Consider the following 13,854-nt stretch of genomic DNA (forward strand, 5'->3'; position numbering starts at 1 on the left):
TCCTATCCCACTGCTGAGACAACAGGCCAACTGCACCCTCTGCCAAAAGCAGTGGCACCATTATTTCATTTGATCTCTTCCTCATTCTTATGGCTCATCTTAAAAAGACAGCTGAACCCAAATCTGAATTCAGCAGCCTCTCTGAAGATCTTTTCTTTATGCTTTCTTTGATTCTGACCTTCAGTTAATACTTCTGGATAAAAGCTGACACACAAAACTAACGGTATGATAGAAGGGACACAGTGATCATGAATGTCTGCATTAGAACAAGCTAACAGTCATTATTAAATCTTTTAAAGACTAGAGAACCTTCAGGAAAAAAAACTGCAAGTAAATGACACATACGAAGTTGGCTTCAGTTCAACATCTCACAAACACAACTAAGTAAAGGTTTTGGTTGGGTTTTTTGATGCTGAACAAAAAATGAAAACTCAACTCTGCACAAGGTTAAAGATTGCATTTTAATCACAGACTGAAACATCATGATTTACAAAACTGATGGTTAGATTTAAAACCAACCACTACATCCTCCTGTGGGAGCACCCCCCCACACACCCTAGCAGATTAGGGGTTCAAGTGAAGAAGCAAGGGGTTCATGTTTGCCTTTGGGACTTGAACAGAGATTTCCAATATGATGGCTGATGTTGCAAGAATTCACCTAAGATGTTTGTCAATGTGTTTCATTTACCCATCCAGAAGTGGCTTCTTTCAGGGAACTCTGATAGATCCATGAGTAATCCCAACCATCTTGCAGCTTTCTGTCCAGAGCCTTCTCTGCAGCTCCTCATCGTATGCTATGTCAACTGATTTTGTCCTTTCCTCATTGTAAAGGTAGCAGCCACCAGCTCCTTCCATTTCAGGAGATACTGCTGCATAGATGGTTGTAGAGGCTCCTTCCTCTGGAGTCTGCAGAAATGACAACAACAACAATTCAGATGAGGCAGGTACCATAAAAGAATCAGTGCTGGGCACAGTCCTCTTCAACATCGTTACTGATGATCTGGAGCAGGGGATTGAGTCCAGCATCAGTAAGTTTGCAGATGACACCAAGCTAGGAGCAGGTGTGGAGCTGTTGGAAGGTAGGAGAGCCCTGCAGAGGGACCTGGCCAGGCTGGATGGGTGGGCAGAGGCCAAGGGGATGAGAATGAACAAGGCCAAGTGCAAGGTTCTGCACTTTAGCCACAACAACCCCAAGCAGCATTACAGGCTGGGGACAGAGTGGCTGAGAGCAGCCAGAAATAAAGAGATCTAGGGGGACTAGTAGAGAGTAGCTGAAGATGAGCCAGCAGTGTGCCCAGGTAGCCCAGAGAGCCAATGGCATCCTGGGCTGGATCAGAAGCAGTGTGGCCAGTAGGACAAGGGAGGTTCTTCTGCCCCTGTGCTCAGCACTGCTCAGGCCACGCCTTGAGTGCTGTGTCCAGTTCTGGGCTCCTCAATTCAAGAGAGATGCTGAGGTGCTGGAAGGTGTCCAGAGAAGGGCAACAAAGCTGTAAGGGGCCTGGAGCACAGCCCTGTGAGGAGAGGCTGAGGGAGCTGGAGGTGTGCAGCCTGCAGCAGAGGAGGCTCAGGGCAGAGCTCATTGCTGGCTACAGCTCCCTGCAGGGAGGCTGTAGCCAGGTGGGGTTGGTCTCTGCTGCCAGGCAAGCATCAACAGAAGAAGGGGACACAGTCTCAAGCTGTGGCAGGGCAGGTCTAGGCTGGATGTTAGGAGGAAGCTGTTGGCAGGGAGAGTGATTGGCATTGGAATGGGCTGCCCAGGGAGGTGGTGGAGTTGCTGTCTCTGGAGGTGTTGAAGCCAAGCCTGGGTGGAGCACTTAGTGCCATGGTCTGGTTGACTGGCCAGGGCTGGGTGCTAGGTTGGACTGGCTGAGCTTGGAAGTCTCTCCCAACCTGGTTGATTCTATGATTCTGTACCAATGGGTTCTGTACCAGTGTGGTGGTCAAACACTAGAATAGGCTTTCTACAGAGGTGGTCAATGCCCCAAGGCTGTCAGTGTTTAAGAGGCATCTGGGTAATGCCCTTAGCAGCATACTTTGAGTCAGACCTGAACTGAACATGCAGTTGGGCTAGATGAGCATCACAGGTCCCTTCCAATTGAAATCATTCTATTTTATGGAAAATGCTATGTTAAATAAAGGCTAGGTATGAGTTGAAAGTCAGTTGTTGGTTATATTCATGCAGCCCTAGCAGACCTTTACCAAACCATTTTATATAGCAAATTGTTTCCTATTCTTCAATACAAAGAAAATACTGAGCAGGCTCAGACAATAATGAACGTGCTTACATGGCCACACTGTGACCAGTCTATAAGCACAGTGACACTGCCATCATTCATTAAGGTCAGCTCCTGTAACTTTTCACCAGATTTAATTTGTTGTTCATCCAGTCCACCATGTCTAATATGCTGAGTGCAAAATCCTATCTAGTTTCTATCACCTGTTGTTGAAAGTGATTATCTAAACACATAAGAAAAAAATAAACACACCATAATATTCTAAGCAATTAATGTATAATAATTTAAGTTAAAGGAAAACAATTTTTCCAGTTCAATGGGGAGCAGAGTTGCATGTGTATGATTAATTAATTGTCTTGTCCCATCTTCTGAGTGCTTAATTAATGCTGAAAGCTTTAATGTTCACTTGCTTGAGGATCTCTTCCTTGTTTGGGCATGTTTTCTGTTTTAATTGAAGTAAAAGTAGAACCTTACACTAGGAGTACTCTGACCTTCCAGCTGAGTGAATAACCTACCTGTTTTGAGATGCTGGAATAAAAGAGGATTCTGTGATTCTAGCTCCAGAACGTGCCAATACGTACTGTGATAGCACTGTATATCCACACACACCTCCCCATCAAGACTCCTTCCCAAAGGGTTGCATCTGCTGCACACCAACAGATCAGTGGTAACACACACAAGCACACAGATCCCTCCACACGTCCTGCCTGTGCACCAGCAGTCTGAGGACCTCTTGTGAAAGCAAAAGTTGGCAGCAGGTTGCAACCATCGGAGCAATTCATGAGCAGGATGAATTGCTCTAGCAGTGGTAGCCTCACTCCTTGTTGCTGACTTTCCTGAGAGCTCCACAGCTCTTCTTTCACCACATAATAGCACCTCATAAGTTCAAGAGGAACAAAACAACCACAGACAGAAGACCTACTGTCCAAGCAACACATCTGCCCCATCCTTTGATGTCAGCTGCTTTCCAGAATGGAGAGCATCTGATAACAGACCAGAGAAATCACCAGACAGTGGCTGAATACCTGACAAACTCCAGGAAGTTTGTCATGATGTTCAACACAATGAAGTCTTTGAGACTCTAAGGCATTATACCAAGAGTGGCAGGTAGACACAGTAAGACAGTAATAATGAACACCATTCAAAGCACAGGAGATGATAATCTACACACTACTACAATAACATTTGAAACATAAAAAAGCAACAGAATAATATATGGGCAGACAGGATCAGTAATGTAGAATCACAGAGTCGTTCCAGTTGGAAAAGACCTTCAGGATCACTGAGTCCAACTGTCAGTCTAACAGCACCATGCCCATTAAACCATGTCCCAGAGTGACATGTCTGTATGCCTTCTGAACACCTCTAGGCATGGTGACTCAACCACACCCGTGGGCAGCCTACTGCAATGCCTGAACGCACATTCCATGATTGTTTTTTTCCTTTCAGACACTTGCAGAGAGCAATGCCATCTCCCCTCAGCCTCTTCTTCTCCAGACTAAACAGCTGCTTTTCATCAGACTTGCTCTCCAGGCCCTGTCCCAGCTTCATTGCCCTTCTCTGGACATGCTCTAGCAGCTAAACGTCCTTCTTACAGTGAGTGGCCCAAACCTGAACACAGTATTTGAGGTGTGGCCTCACCAGTGCTGAGTGCAGGGAGACAATCGCTGCCAGAAATGGATCAGGCTGGGATTTCATTCCCATGACTAGCAAAGCAAACAAATGCCCTGTGTTCCAGAGAGCACCAGTTGCTATCATCTCCGAAGCAGCAAGTCATTTGGAAGCCAGGTTACTTTGGAGCGCAGGACTCCAGACTGAGCTAGCAGCAGCTGCTCTGGTGCCGCAGCCTCCTGGTGAAGGCATGGGCTACGTGCTCGCAGTGCTTGTGCTGTAACTTCTGTCTAGACCTCCTAACACGATCACTGCTTTAACCATTTCAGTCAAAGAGCAATCTGTGGAGATGCTGAGTGCGTAAAGGCTAGAAAGGAAACTGTGGTGCAAAAGTAAGCAAAGTGTTCGGCAGCTTTTGATCAATTACCGTAACAGTTGACTATAAATTCTGGTGAGATCACTGCCCAGCTCCAACAGCCATCTCTAGGAAGCCAAAGCTGTAAGAAAACCTGTCAGTACAGCTTTTCAGACCTCTCTCCATTCACCCAAAAGCCCTGGTTTCCATCTGTGTTCTCTCTCCTTCTATTCTTTCCTATGCAGCTCACTATTATTCTCTTTCTATCCAATTTCTGCCTTGATTATAGACCAGAAAGAGATAGAGATGTTTTATTGAATATACAGCTCTCTCTGGAGACCCAGTCAGCACCATCAAATTAATTTCTCTTCAATCCTCACCTCACAGTAGAGAATTCTTTAATAAATTCATCCCATAATAATAAAATTCTTTCCATTTCATCTTTAAAAGAGACAGCAGCTAGAAACAGAAATAGCTCAGTCAAAATGTAAAGTCTTTCTCCCGACAATGTTGTGGCTACAGAGAAATAATTTTTTAATCAAAGATATGGATATGTAATAAAAGATGAAAATTGATCAATTAAGATCACAAGGCAATTTTCACACTAAAAAAAAGAAAAAAAACCAAAACAGCAAAGTGTTGAAGGAAAGGAGCTTTTAGAATATGAATCATTCATGCCTATTCTGGGAAAAAGAGAGGCTTTTCCCTAAGCACCCCAGCCTAAGACACTGTGACAAACAGAAGCAGAGACAGTCAGGAAAAGAGATGGAGAGAATATCAGATCCTGATTCTCTCCTTCCCTTTCTACTTTTCAAAACAACTCGAGTACACAGAGGGCCCAGGAATCCATACCTCATCTTCATGTCCTCTCCTTCATAAGTGGCTGTGAAGTCTGGAGACAAAGTAGACCACAGAAGAAAGGAACTACCCTCAAAAGACTGCTGGGGTCAGCCTGCTGCTCAGGGAGCCCAAAGAGCAGGCAGGAATCCAGGCCTGAATTTCCCAGTAATTTTTTGAGGATGGCAGTGGTGAAAAGTTTCACTTTATCTTGTGCCAGATCAATGCCTCCTGACAAATATGTCTAGCTGGAAAACTGGCAAGCAGCTCTAATCTGAAGCCCTGGGATGGTTCCTCTGTCACACACAAAACATGAGCAAAGGTTTACTGAGGAGGACAGTGGCCATGATTCTGAACTCTCTTCTCCTAAAGCAGCTGCTTCAGACTAGGCAGGCTGTCATGTCATGGGTATCTCAGCAGTGCCAGTTGTCTGTGCTGTCAGTCAATGGCATCCTGGGCTGGCTCAGGAGCAGTGTAGGCAGCAGGACAAGGGAGGTTCTTCTGCCCCGGTGCTCAGCACTGCTCAGGCTGCACCTTGAGTGCAGTGTCCAGTTCTGGGCTCCTCCATTCAAGAGAGATGTTGAGGTGCTGGAAGGTGTCCACAGGAGGGCGCCAAAGCTGTGAGGGGCCTGGAGCAGAGCCCTGTGAGGAGAGGCTGAGGGAGCTGGGGGTGTGCAGCCTGCAGCAGAGGAGGCTCAGGGCAGAGCTCATTGCTGGCTACAACTACCTGAAGGGAGGTTGTAGCCAGGTGGGGTTGGGCTCTGCTGCCAGGCACCCAGCAACAGAACAAGAGGACACAGTCTCAAGGTGTGCCAGGGCAGGTCTAGGCTGGATGTGAGGAGGAAGTTCCTGTCAGAGAGAGTGATTGGCATTGGAATGGGCTGCCCAGGGAGGTGGTGGAGTCACTGTCCCTGGAGGTGTTGAATCAAAGCCTGGCTGAGGCACTTAGTGCCATGGTCTGGTTGACTGGCCAGGGCTGGGTGCTAGGTTGGGCTGGCTGATCTTGGAGGTCTCTTCCAACCTGGTTGATTCTGTGATTCTGTGATCTGTGGCTCCATAGTGCATTTTCCAAGCTGTTGGAATGTAGGAACAGAAAAGTGATGTTCCGGTGTAAGTAGTCTTCAGAATGGAAACAATTACCCAGTTTTACATAACTGAATTTGAGCAGGGACTGGAAACTTTGGGTCCAAGTCATTAATCATAAGCAAGTCCTTTGTTCATTCTGTCAAGCGTCCTGACGAAGATGACTTTGCCTGAAGGTTGATCCCTAAGCTCACTGCGCAGCACACAGCGATGTCTTCAAACTCGGAACCGAGCTATCACTGCAGCCACTCAAACTGCATTTCGCTCGTCTCCTCAGCTCAGCAGCAGCAGGCAAAACATGACAGACAGAAGCCTGCTGCCCAGACATTGCATAAACATCCAGGGACAGTCACTTGCTGGAAGAACATCCAGTCTCTAGGAAATGAGGCAAGCAATAACAGGACAGAGCTGAGAGGGCACATGTACTGCACCAAATGTAGCGTGCAGCCGCTGCTGGGTGTACACTACTCTCAAAAACAGGTGATACCCTGCAGCCACCTATAGCTCAGGATGGCTGACCCAAAGCACTCAGAAGTGTCCAAGATAGCTTCACATGATCTGGGATTTTCTGCAACACCTCTATTCACGGACAGGAAAAGTGATTTACTGAAGCAAATGTGGAAGTCAGGAGCAGAGAGAAGGAAGGAATGAGCTTCCTAAATTCTAATCCTGATGCCTTGCACACGAGGCTGTTACTACTTTTCTCTGCTTGTAAAAGGAAATACACAAGTTAGCTCTTTACTAACAGCTCTGTGGTCATAACTATAGTGTCAGGAACAATTCACAGACTCACAGAATTAACCAGGTTGGAAATGACCTCCAGGATCTTCAAGTCCAACCTATCACCTAACCCTTCTAATGAACTAAACCATGGCACTAAGTGCCTCATCCAGCCTCCTTTGAGACATCCCCAGGGATGGTGACTCCACCACCTCCCTGGGCAGCCAATTCCAATGCCAATCACTCTTTCCATGAAGAATTTCTTCCCAATGTCCAGCCTAAGTCTGCCCTGGCACAGCTTGAGGCTGTGTCCTCTTCTTCTGTTGCTGAGTGCCTGGGAGAAAAGACCAACCTCCACCTGGGTAAGACCTCCTTTCAGGTAGTTGTAGAGAGCAATAAGGTCTCCCCTGAGCCTCCTCTTCTGCAGGCTGCACACCCCCAGCTCCCTCAGCCACTCCTCACAGGGCTGTGCTCCAGTCCCCTCACCAGCCTTGCTGCCCTTCTCTGGGCACATTCACGCATCTTAAAATCTTTCTTAAATTGAGGGATGGAGCCAGAACTGGACACAGCACTCGAGGTGTGGCCTAACCAGTGCTGAGTACAAGTCAACACAATCTTCTTCATTCTGGCATGCAGACTGCTCTATCATTAAGCAAGAATACTTAATCATGACTTAACGTTCATATGCCTGTTATTTTTCTTAACTATGCAAGCCTTAATTCTACTAAGTTTTGAACTATAGCTACCTGAGGAATATGAGTAAGACCATAAGAATACTCATTCCTCCAACAAAACTCTTAGAGAAGCAACATCTTTGATAGGTAGCAGCTGAAACATTTGCATTATTTAATAATATATGCCAAAATTTTCAGCTGAAAATAAAATGTTAATATAATTCAAGATGAAAATGGATCAAAATTAAAGAGTAAACCACAGGCATAAACCATGAAAGCCTTAGAAGTTATCTAATGTATTATCTTAGACTGGTTTGTGGGTAATTTTTAGTCTGTTGAATTCTTTCAAATGATGCCAGATTTCAGCAATCGAATGAAATGGCACAGAAAAACACAGAGAAGAGTTTATGTTCAAGATGGTAGCTGCATTTTTACCAGCCCCTGAGAGTATGAGAAATAGGAAGACTCTTAAGTGATGAAGAGAATGCTCCTGAGTGTCTATACTTCTGAACAACAAATTTTGTTACCTCTGTGCTCACACTAAGGAAAATGTCTTTGCCAGCCTTGTGCTAAAAACACAAGGCTTCAGGCATAAGATGTATGGCCACTTCTGACTTGAAACACCCTGCCATCATCTTGACTCTTCCAACTCTTTAACAGCTGACAAGTCACTTTGCCCACATAATTTGCTCTCCCTTCTCAGAAAGTGGGAACTGACATGTATCTTCAACTTTAAAACTTCCTTACAAAGATTGCTGGTTTGGGGTTTTTGTTGTTTGGGTTTTTTAATGCTTATAAGCACTCAGAACAGCTATGGAACATGTTAAAAACATAACCACAATATCATTGTTTTTATATGAACCATAGTTCTTAAAAGTATAAAGGCTGTACAGAACACAGAAAATTAAGCAACCCAAAATTGCATAGGCCAGCAGCCATTCCACAGCCTCTTCTATTTTAAACTCCTACAACTCCCATTTTGTACCCCAGACAGCAGTGGTGATATTTCCACCCGTGGGCTCAGCTGGATGACGGGGCTGGAAGACGCTGGCTACGAGCCCAAGTTTCTCATCTGCCTGCTAGAGGCACAGGCACCGTCCCTGGAGGTGTTGAAGCAAAGCCTGGCTGAGGCACTTAGTGCCATGGTCTGGTTGACTGGCTAGGGCTGGGTGCTAGGTTGGACTGGATGAGCTTGGAGGTCTCCTCCAACCTGCTTGATTCTATGATTCACTAAAACCTGACAGCTCAAGTGAGAAGGTGTAAATGCCCTGATGGATCACCAGGTCAAGTGGTGATCCAAAGCAGAGGACACTTCTCCAGGACTCTGGCAGATTGTGTGCCTGTGCTAGTAAAGACAGGTACCAGAAATAGTAAATTGCACAAACTAACCCACAATAACAACAGGGTGCTACATCTGTGCATGCATCTGTTCATACAAGATGAAAATGCATCTGGGAATACTCCCCCTAAATTTCCCACATCTCCCCTGCAGCAGCATGCTAGCTGGGCTGCAAAACAGCACAACCTGCTGAGGGGTCTGCTACTCACTGTGCTCCTGCATGGAAAACAAGACATCGCCTTGCAGTGCTTATCCTCACCTTGGGTCTCAAGCCTTGGTCTCCTTCTCCTTTTTGCTAACTCTGAGCCTTTCTGCAGAAATGAAAACTGATAGTCCTGAGGAGGCTGTGATGGCTGGAAGGAAGAAGTTTCAAACAGACTGTCAAATATGGCTTAGCACTGCTCACCTTCCACCTGGTCTGGGTTTCTGCTCTCTGTATAGTGAGTGTCTGTACATCACAGTTTTGCAATGTTATCCAAGCTGAGAGGACATGCAGTGAAGTTGTTAATATTCAGACTTATTTCAAAGGCCTTTTGTAAACCTTCATTAAGGTAGCAGATGGAGACACAACTTTGTGAAAACTGTCACTCCTGCAAAGGCTGGGACTGGCTTTGGTGGCAGACATGGTCCTTCCTCTGTTCCTGTTTCCTTTGCTGGATGACAGAAGTCACAGCATAAGTGTCACGTACAAGTGGCACAGTACATCCCAGCCCTGTGCAAGTCATTATAAACCAACTGTCCTGGCTTGAGTCACAGGAAGAATCGGTTCAAGTTCCAAAACTGAGATCCACAGTGAAAATTCAGAACTCATTATCTGAAGGAGGACAATGAAAAACTGGAGAGGGAAACCCTATTTGATCCCTTCCAGCCCCCAAATCTTTCCCCTGTCTGCTATTCAGACCAAAAAAAAACCAAAAGGAGAGAGAGAGAGACCCAGACCTGCAGAAATATCAGTAGCCAAAATAACATGGTCTAAAACTCAACCTGTTCTAAATACTAAGTGCCCTGGGAGAGTTTTTGTTGCACATGTATTCAAAGGCCTTTTGGACTAAAAGGACAGAAAAGTTGTTTAGGATGGGAAATGAATACTGTGAGCTTTTGTGGCTTGATAAATACATGTTATGGACTCATCCAGTGCTGAAATAGTTTGCTTCGTTTAGAGAGCTCCTATCGAGCTGTGCTCTCTGCTAGTGCCATTTGGTTACACAAGACTTTTTGACTCGAGAAGCCGAGCACTGAGCTTCCCCTGCTCGCTCCCTCATTCACACTGATCCATTGCGAACCATGGTGCTGCAGATGATTAAACTTCTGCTTCCCAGGAAAAGTTGCAGTTGAATTAATGCAGAACCATGCTGTGGTTTAGCAACTGCTTTTAACTCATAAAAACACAGGCTGAGGTCTGAGCTGAGGCTGGAACACCAATGCAGAATGCCTGTCTCAGCTCTCTCTGCTGCCTCTCCCACCCACTCAGCAGCTTGCTTTAAAAGCTCCTCTTCGCCTGCACGTCTGCACAGCTCTGCAGCTGCCTATTGCTGCTTAATATGTACTTCACCATGAAACTCAATTGTTACAACCAAAATGAGGACTCTCTTTTTCTAGGTGGTATGCAAAGCACATCTGCAGTCTAAACTTTCACCCATTTCTCCATCTGCCCTTTCATCATCTCCCTTGAAAAATCTCATTAGATAGTTCCGGCCCTTCTTCGTGCCCTTTTCTTCCTAAATTCCTAAACATCTCTCACCAAGCCCTCACTATATCCTCACTGACTGTGGCTCTTACATCAACAAGCTGGGTACTTGCCCCATTAGGTCAGAACTCTTCTTCAAGCCTGTAGGCTATGTGGAGGGTCTCCTCAGGAGCTCAAGGTAGGAGCACTCCCAGTGTAGCACCAACACTCACCCCTCTTGGATGACCCACCCATGTCACTAAGCCACTCCAGAAATCAGAAAGGGGTATAAATCAATCTTCAAAGCATGAGCTTTTGCAGCAGCTGGGTCTTACTATCTCTACAGCAAACACAGGAGCAAACACAAGACTTTTGATAACAGAGGAAGAAGAGGGAAATATTAGATAAAACTTTGTTACTATATCGCCGAGGCCATACCTGAGGAGATAAGAGAAACAGTAATTCCAAATGCAAAACCCTTAGAACTAAGCAGAAAACAAAGCTCCTCCTGCAGTAAAATCCCAAGTGTCATCAAAACCCGTGTGACAGCACATTGCATTGCAGATGCATGGCTCTACAGGGAAGAAGTGTGAGTTTCAGTGCACGGAGGCTACTAGCATCAGCCACAATCCCTGCTGTTTTTTGTCCCTTCAGGGGCATGAGTTGCTCCTGTGGCTGGACAGATGAGTTGCAAAGTCCCTTTTGCTCTGCACATGTCTGCTGAGCTGATGTGGATACTCTTTTAGTTCCTGAACTCTCTAAGGCAGCCACAATTGAGAATCAAGAGCTTCCCAAGCAACAGACTTCTTCATATAAAAATAATCTCAATCTTTAAGTTTTGCCAATGACATAAACTCCTCAGTGACCACAACACAACTGACCTTTACTTGTAAATCTGTGTTCAATAAAAGAGGATTACAATTGTTTGTGAGCTTTGCAAAGCCTGTAACATGGCCCAGGGCTGAAAAAACCTGTCATTTATATTTGTCTAATCCCTAATAGCTGCTGACAGCCTGTGAAATAAATAGTTTTAATTATTTTCTCCTTGCTGAATCTCAGGTCCCATCATTTAATCAAAAAATAGCTCATTGCTGACAATTGAGATTAAAAGGGAAGTCATACAGTAGGAAAGCCAGGAAACGACATTAGCATCACACTGAGGCGAATATGTCGTTGTCATTGCATCCCTGTCCTGAGACAGTAGAACATTGACAATTACCTCATCAGGAAAAAAAAAGACAAAGCACAACAACAACAAAAACCCCCAAACAAGGGTTTTTAAGCTTTCTCTCTGTTTATCTAAGGGTTTTTCAGATTTTTTTCTATTCATCCTAAGACTCATTGCTATTAAAACCAGCGATGTCGTCTCTGCAATTAAAACAGTATTGTAAAGATCCAATTCAATTATTACCAAAGGATGTGCAGATCTCACACACTGGTGTGAAGTAAGTGCCACTTAACTATTTTTTATCCAAACCACTGATGCATGAAAATTGCTAATCAATAGTGACTGTATTCCAGGAGTAATGCTCTGTTCAGAGGGGGAAAATGGCTGCGATCCACAAACAATTACTGACACCACGAAGCACATAAGAGATTTGCAGGTTGTTTAAACTCTCTTTGGCAATATTTGCCTTTGTTCCTTCATCCAAGTATGATTTTTCCTGCCTGTGATACTGTGAATATATCAAAGTTTTGTGTGAATATAGAAAAGTCACCAGAATAAGATGAAAAGGCTAGACTTCTGCTGGATAACAGCCAGCAGTGCTGCTATACAGGCTGGAGCACTGGAGCCATGGGATCCTGAGCAAAGCTCTTTTTTTCACACAACGTTGTCAGTCACAAAATGATGAAGGCTTCACCCCTCATAGGCCCAGTGTAGCCCTGCAGGACTTCATTTTTTTTAAGTCTTCACAATTGGCATGCTGTAGTTTTACTGCTCAGAGTACGTGAGGTGATGGGAGCTGGAGGTGGTGTGCCCCAGCACTCACTGAAGTTCCTAGGGAGACAGATTAACCACTGGCTCCTAAACTGAACAGATGAATTCCTATTGGCCTAATTCTCTAAAGACAGCCTTTGCCTTGTTTTTATTGCCATATCTATGTAGAGCAAGGGACAAATGTAGTCCAAGTCCCTGATAACATCAGGGAGAGATGAATTCCTCTCTTCTTTAATCACATAACCAAACACTCCAGATGTACGAGGCAGTGAAGAAGTTGATTTCCTCTGGCTCTCCCAGTTTTGCTTTTAACACCACCTACAGCTTGAGAGGTGGCTGGCTTATGGCCTGAAATTATGTCTTTACTTTAGAGTTCAACTGCAAATCAGTCTTCTTATCCCAGAACAGGCAGCCAGTCTTTGCTTGGGAAATGAATAGGCAACTGCACACTCACTATCAGAGCACAGCTAATCAAACATAGTTACCAGCAGCATCTGCTGGAAGGGGCTTTCAGAAGAATAAATACCCAGTTGCAACTAGAAATAACTGGGTTTAGGTTCTGCAGAAGAAAGCAGCACTATATTTTAATCACTAATATAATAAAATGGAGAAAAGTATTTTGGTTCTGGAAAAACTCAAGCAGATTCCTCTTCTAGTCTAAATTAATATTAGGAAGAAGTTACAGAGAGCTGTAGATGACCACAGCAGGGAAAAAAAACCTCATATAACCACATTAAAAAAAATGGAAGAGAAAATAGCATCGAGGTGCACATTCTTACTTCTGTTGGAAGGTAGGAGAGCCCTGCAGAGGGACCTGGCCAGGCTGGATGGGTGGGCAGAGGCCAATGGGATGAGACTGAACAAGGCCAAGTGCAGGGTTCTACACTTTGCCCACAACAACCCCAAGCAGCACTACAGGCTGGGGCCAGAGTGGCTGAGAGCAACCAGGAAGAAAGGGACCGGGGGGTGCTGGTAGAGAGTAGCTGAAGCTGAGGCAGCAGTGCCCAGGTGGGCAGCAGAGCCAATGGCATCCTGGGCTGGCTCAGCAGCAGTGTGGGCAGCAGGACAAGGGAGGTTCTTCTGCCCCTGTGCTCAGCACTGGTCAGGCCACACCTTGAGTACTGTGTCCAGTTCTGGGTTCCTCAGTTCAAGAGAGATGTTGAGGTGCTGGAAGGTGTCCAGAGAAGGGTGATGAAGCTGGTGAAAGGCCTGGAACACAAACTCTATAAGGAGAGGTTGAGGGAGCTGGGGGTGTTTAGCCTGGAGAAGAGGAGGCTCAGGGGGGACCCTAAAGGGAGGCTGTAGCCAGGTGGGGGTTGGTCTCTTCTCCCAGACAACCAGCAACAGAACAAGGGGACACAGTCTCAAGTTGTGCTGGGGAAGTATAGGCTGGATG

General features: G+C 45.4%; 1 protein-coding gene across 6 annotated transcripts in view; it reads right to left on the reverse strand.

The window, feature by feature from the left end:
- Positions 1 to 442: 442 nt before the first annotated feature.
- DHRSX (dehydrogenase/reductase X-linked) overlaps positions 443 to 13,854 on the reverse strand; it is a 139,795-nt gene continuing 126,383 nt past the window's right edge. For 3 of the 6 annotated variants that reach the window (XM_064143003.1, XM_064143004.1, XM_064143001.1), the window contains one exon: positions 443 to 906. In XM_064143003.1, the coding sequence (XP_063999073.1) occupies positions 709 to 906 (198 nt within the window). In that variant the 3' untranslated portion in view covers positions 443 to 708. Of the gene's footprint in view, positions 907 to 9,112; positions 9,207 to 13,854 lie in introns of all 6 variants that reach the window. The other 3 variants (XM_064143002.1, XM_064143005.1, XR_010302285.1) reach the window with 3 other exon arrangements.

The sequence above is a fragment of the Pogoniulus pusillus genome, chromosome 5 (genome assembly GCF_015220805.1).
Source record: "Pogoniulus pusillus isolate bPogPus1 chromosome 5, bPogPus1.pri, whole genome shotgun sequence".
NCBI classification, from domain to species: Eukaryota; Metazoa; Chordata; class Aves; order Piciformes; family Lybiidae; genus Pogoniulus; species Pogoniulus pusillus.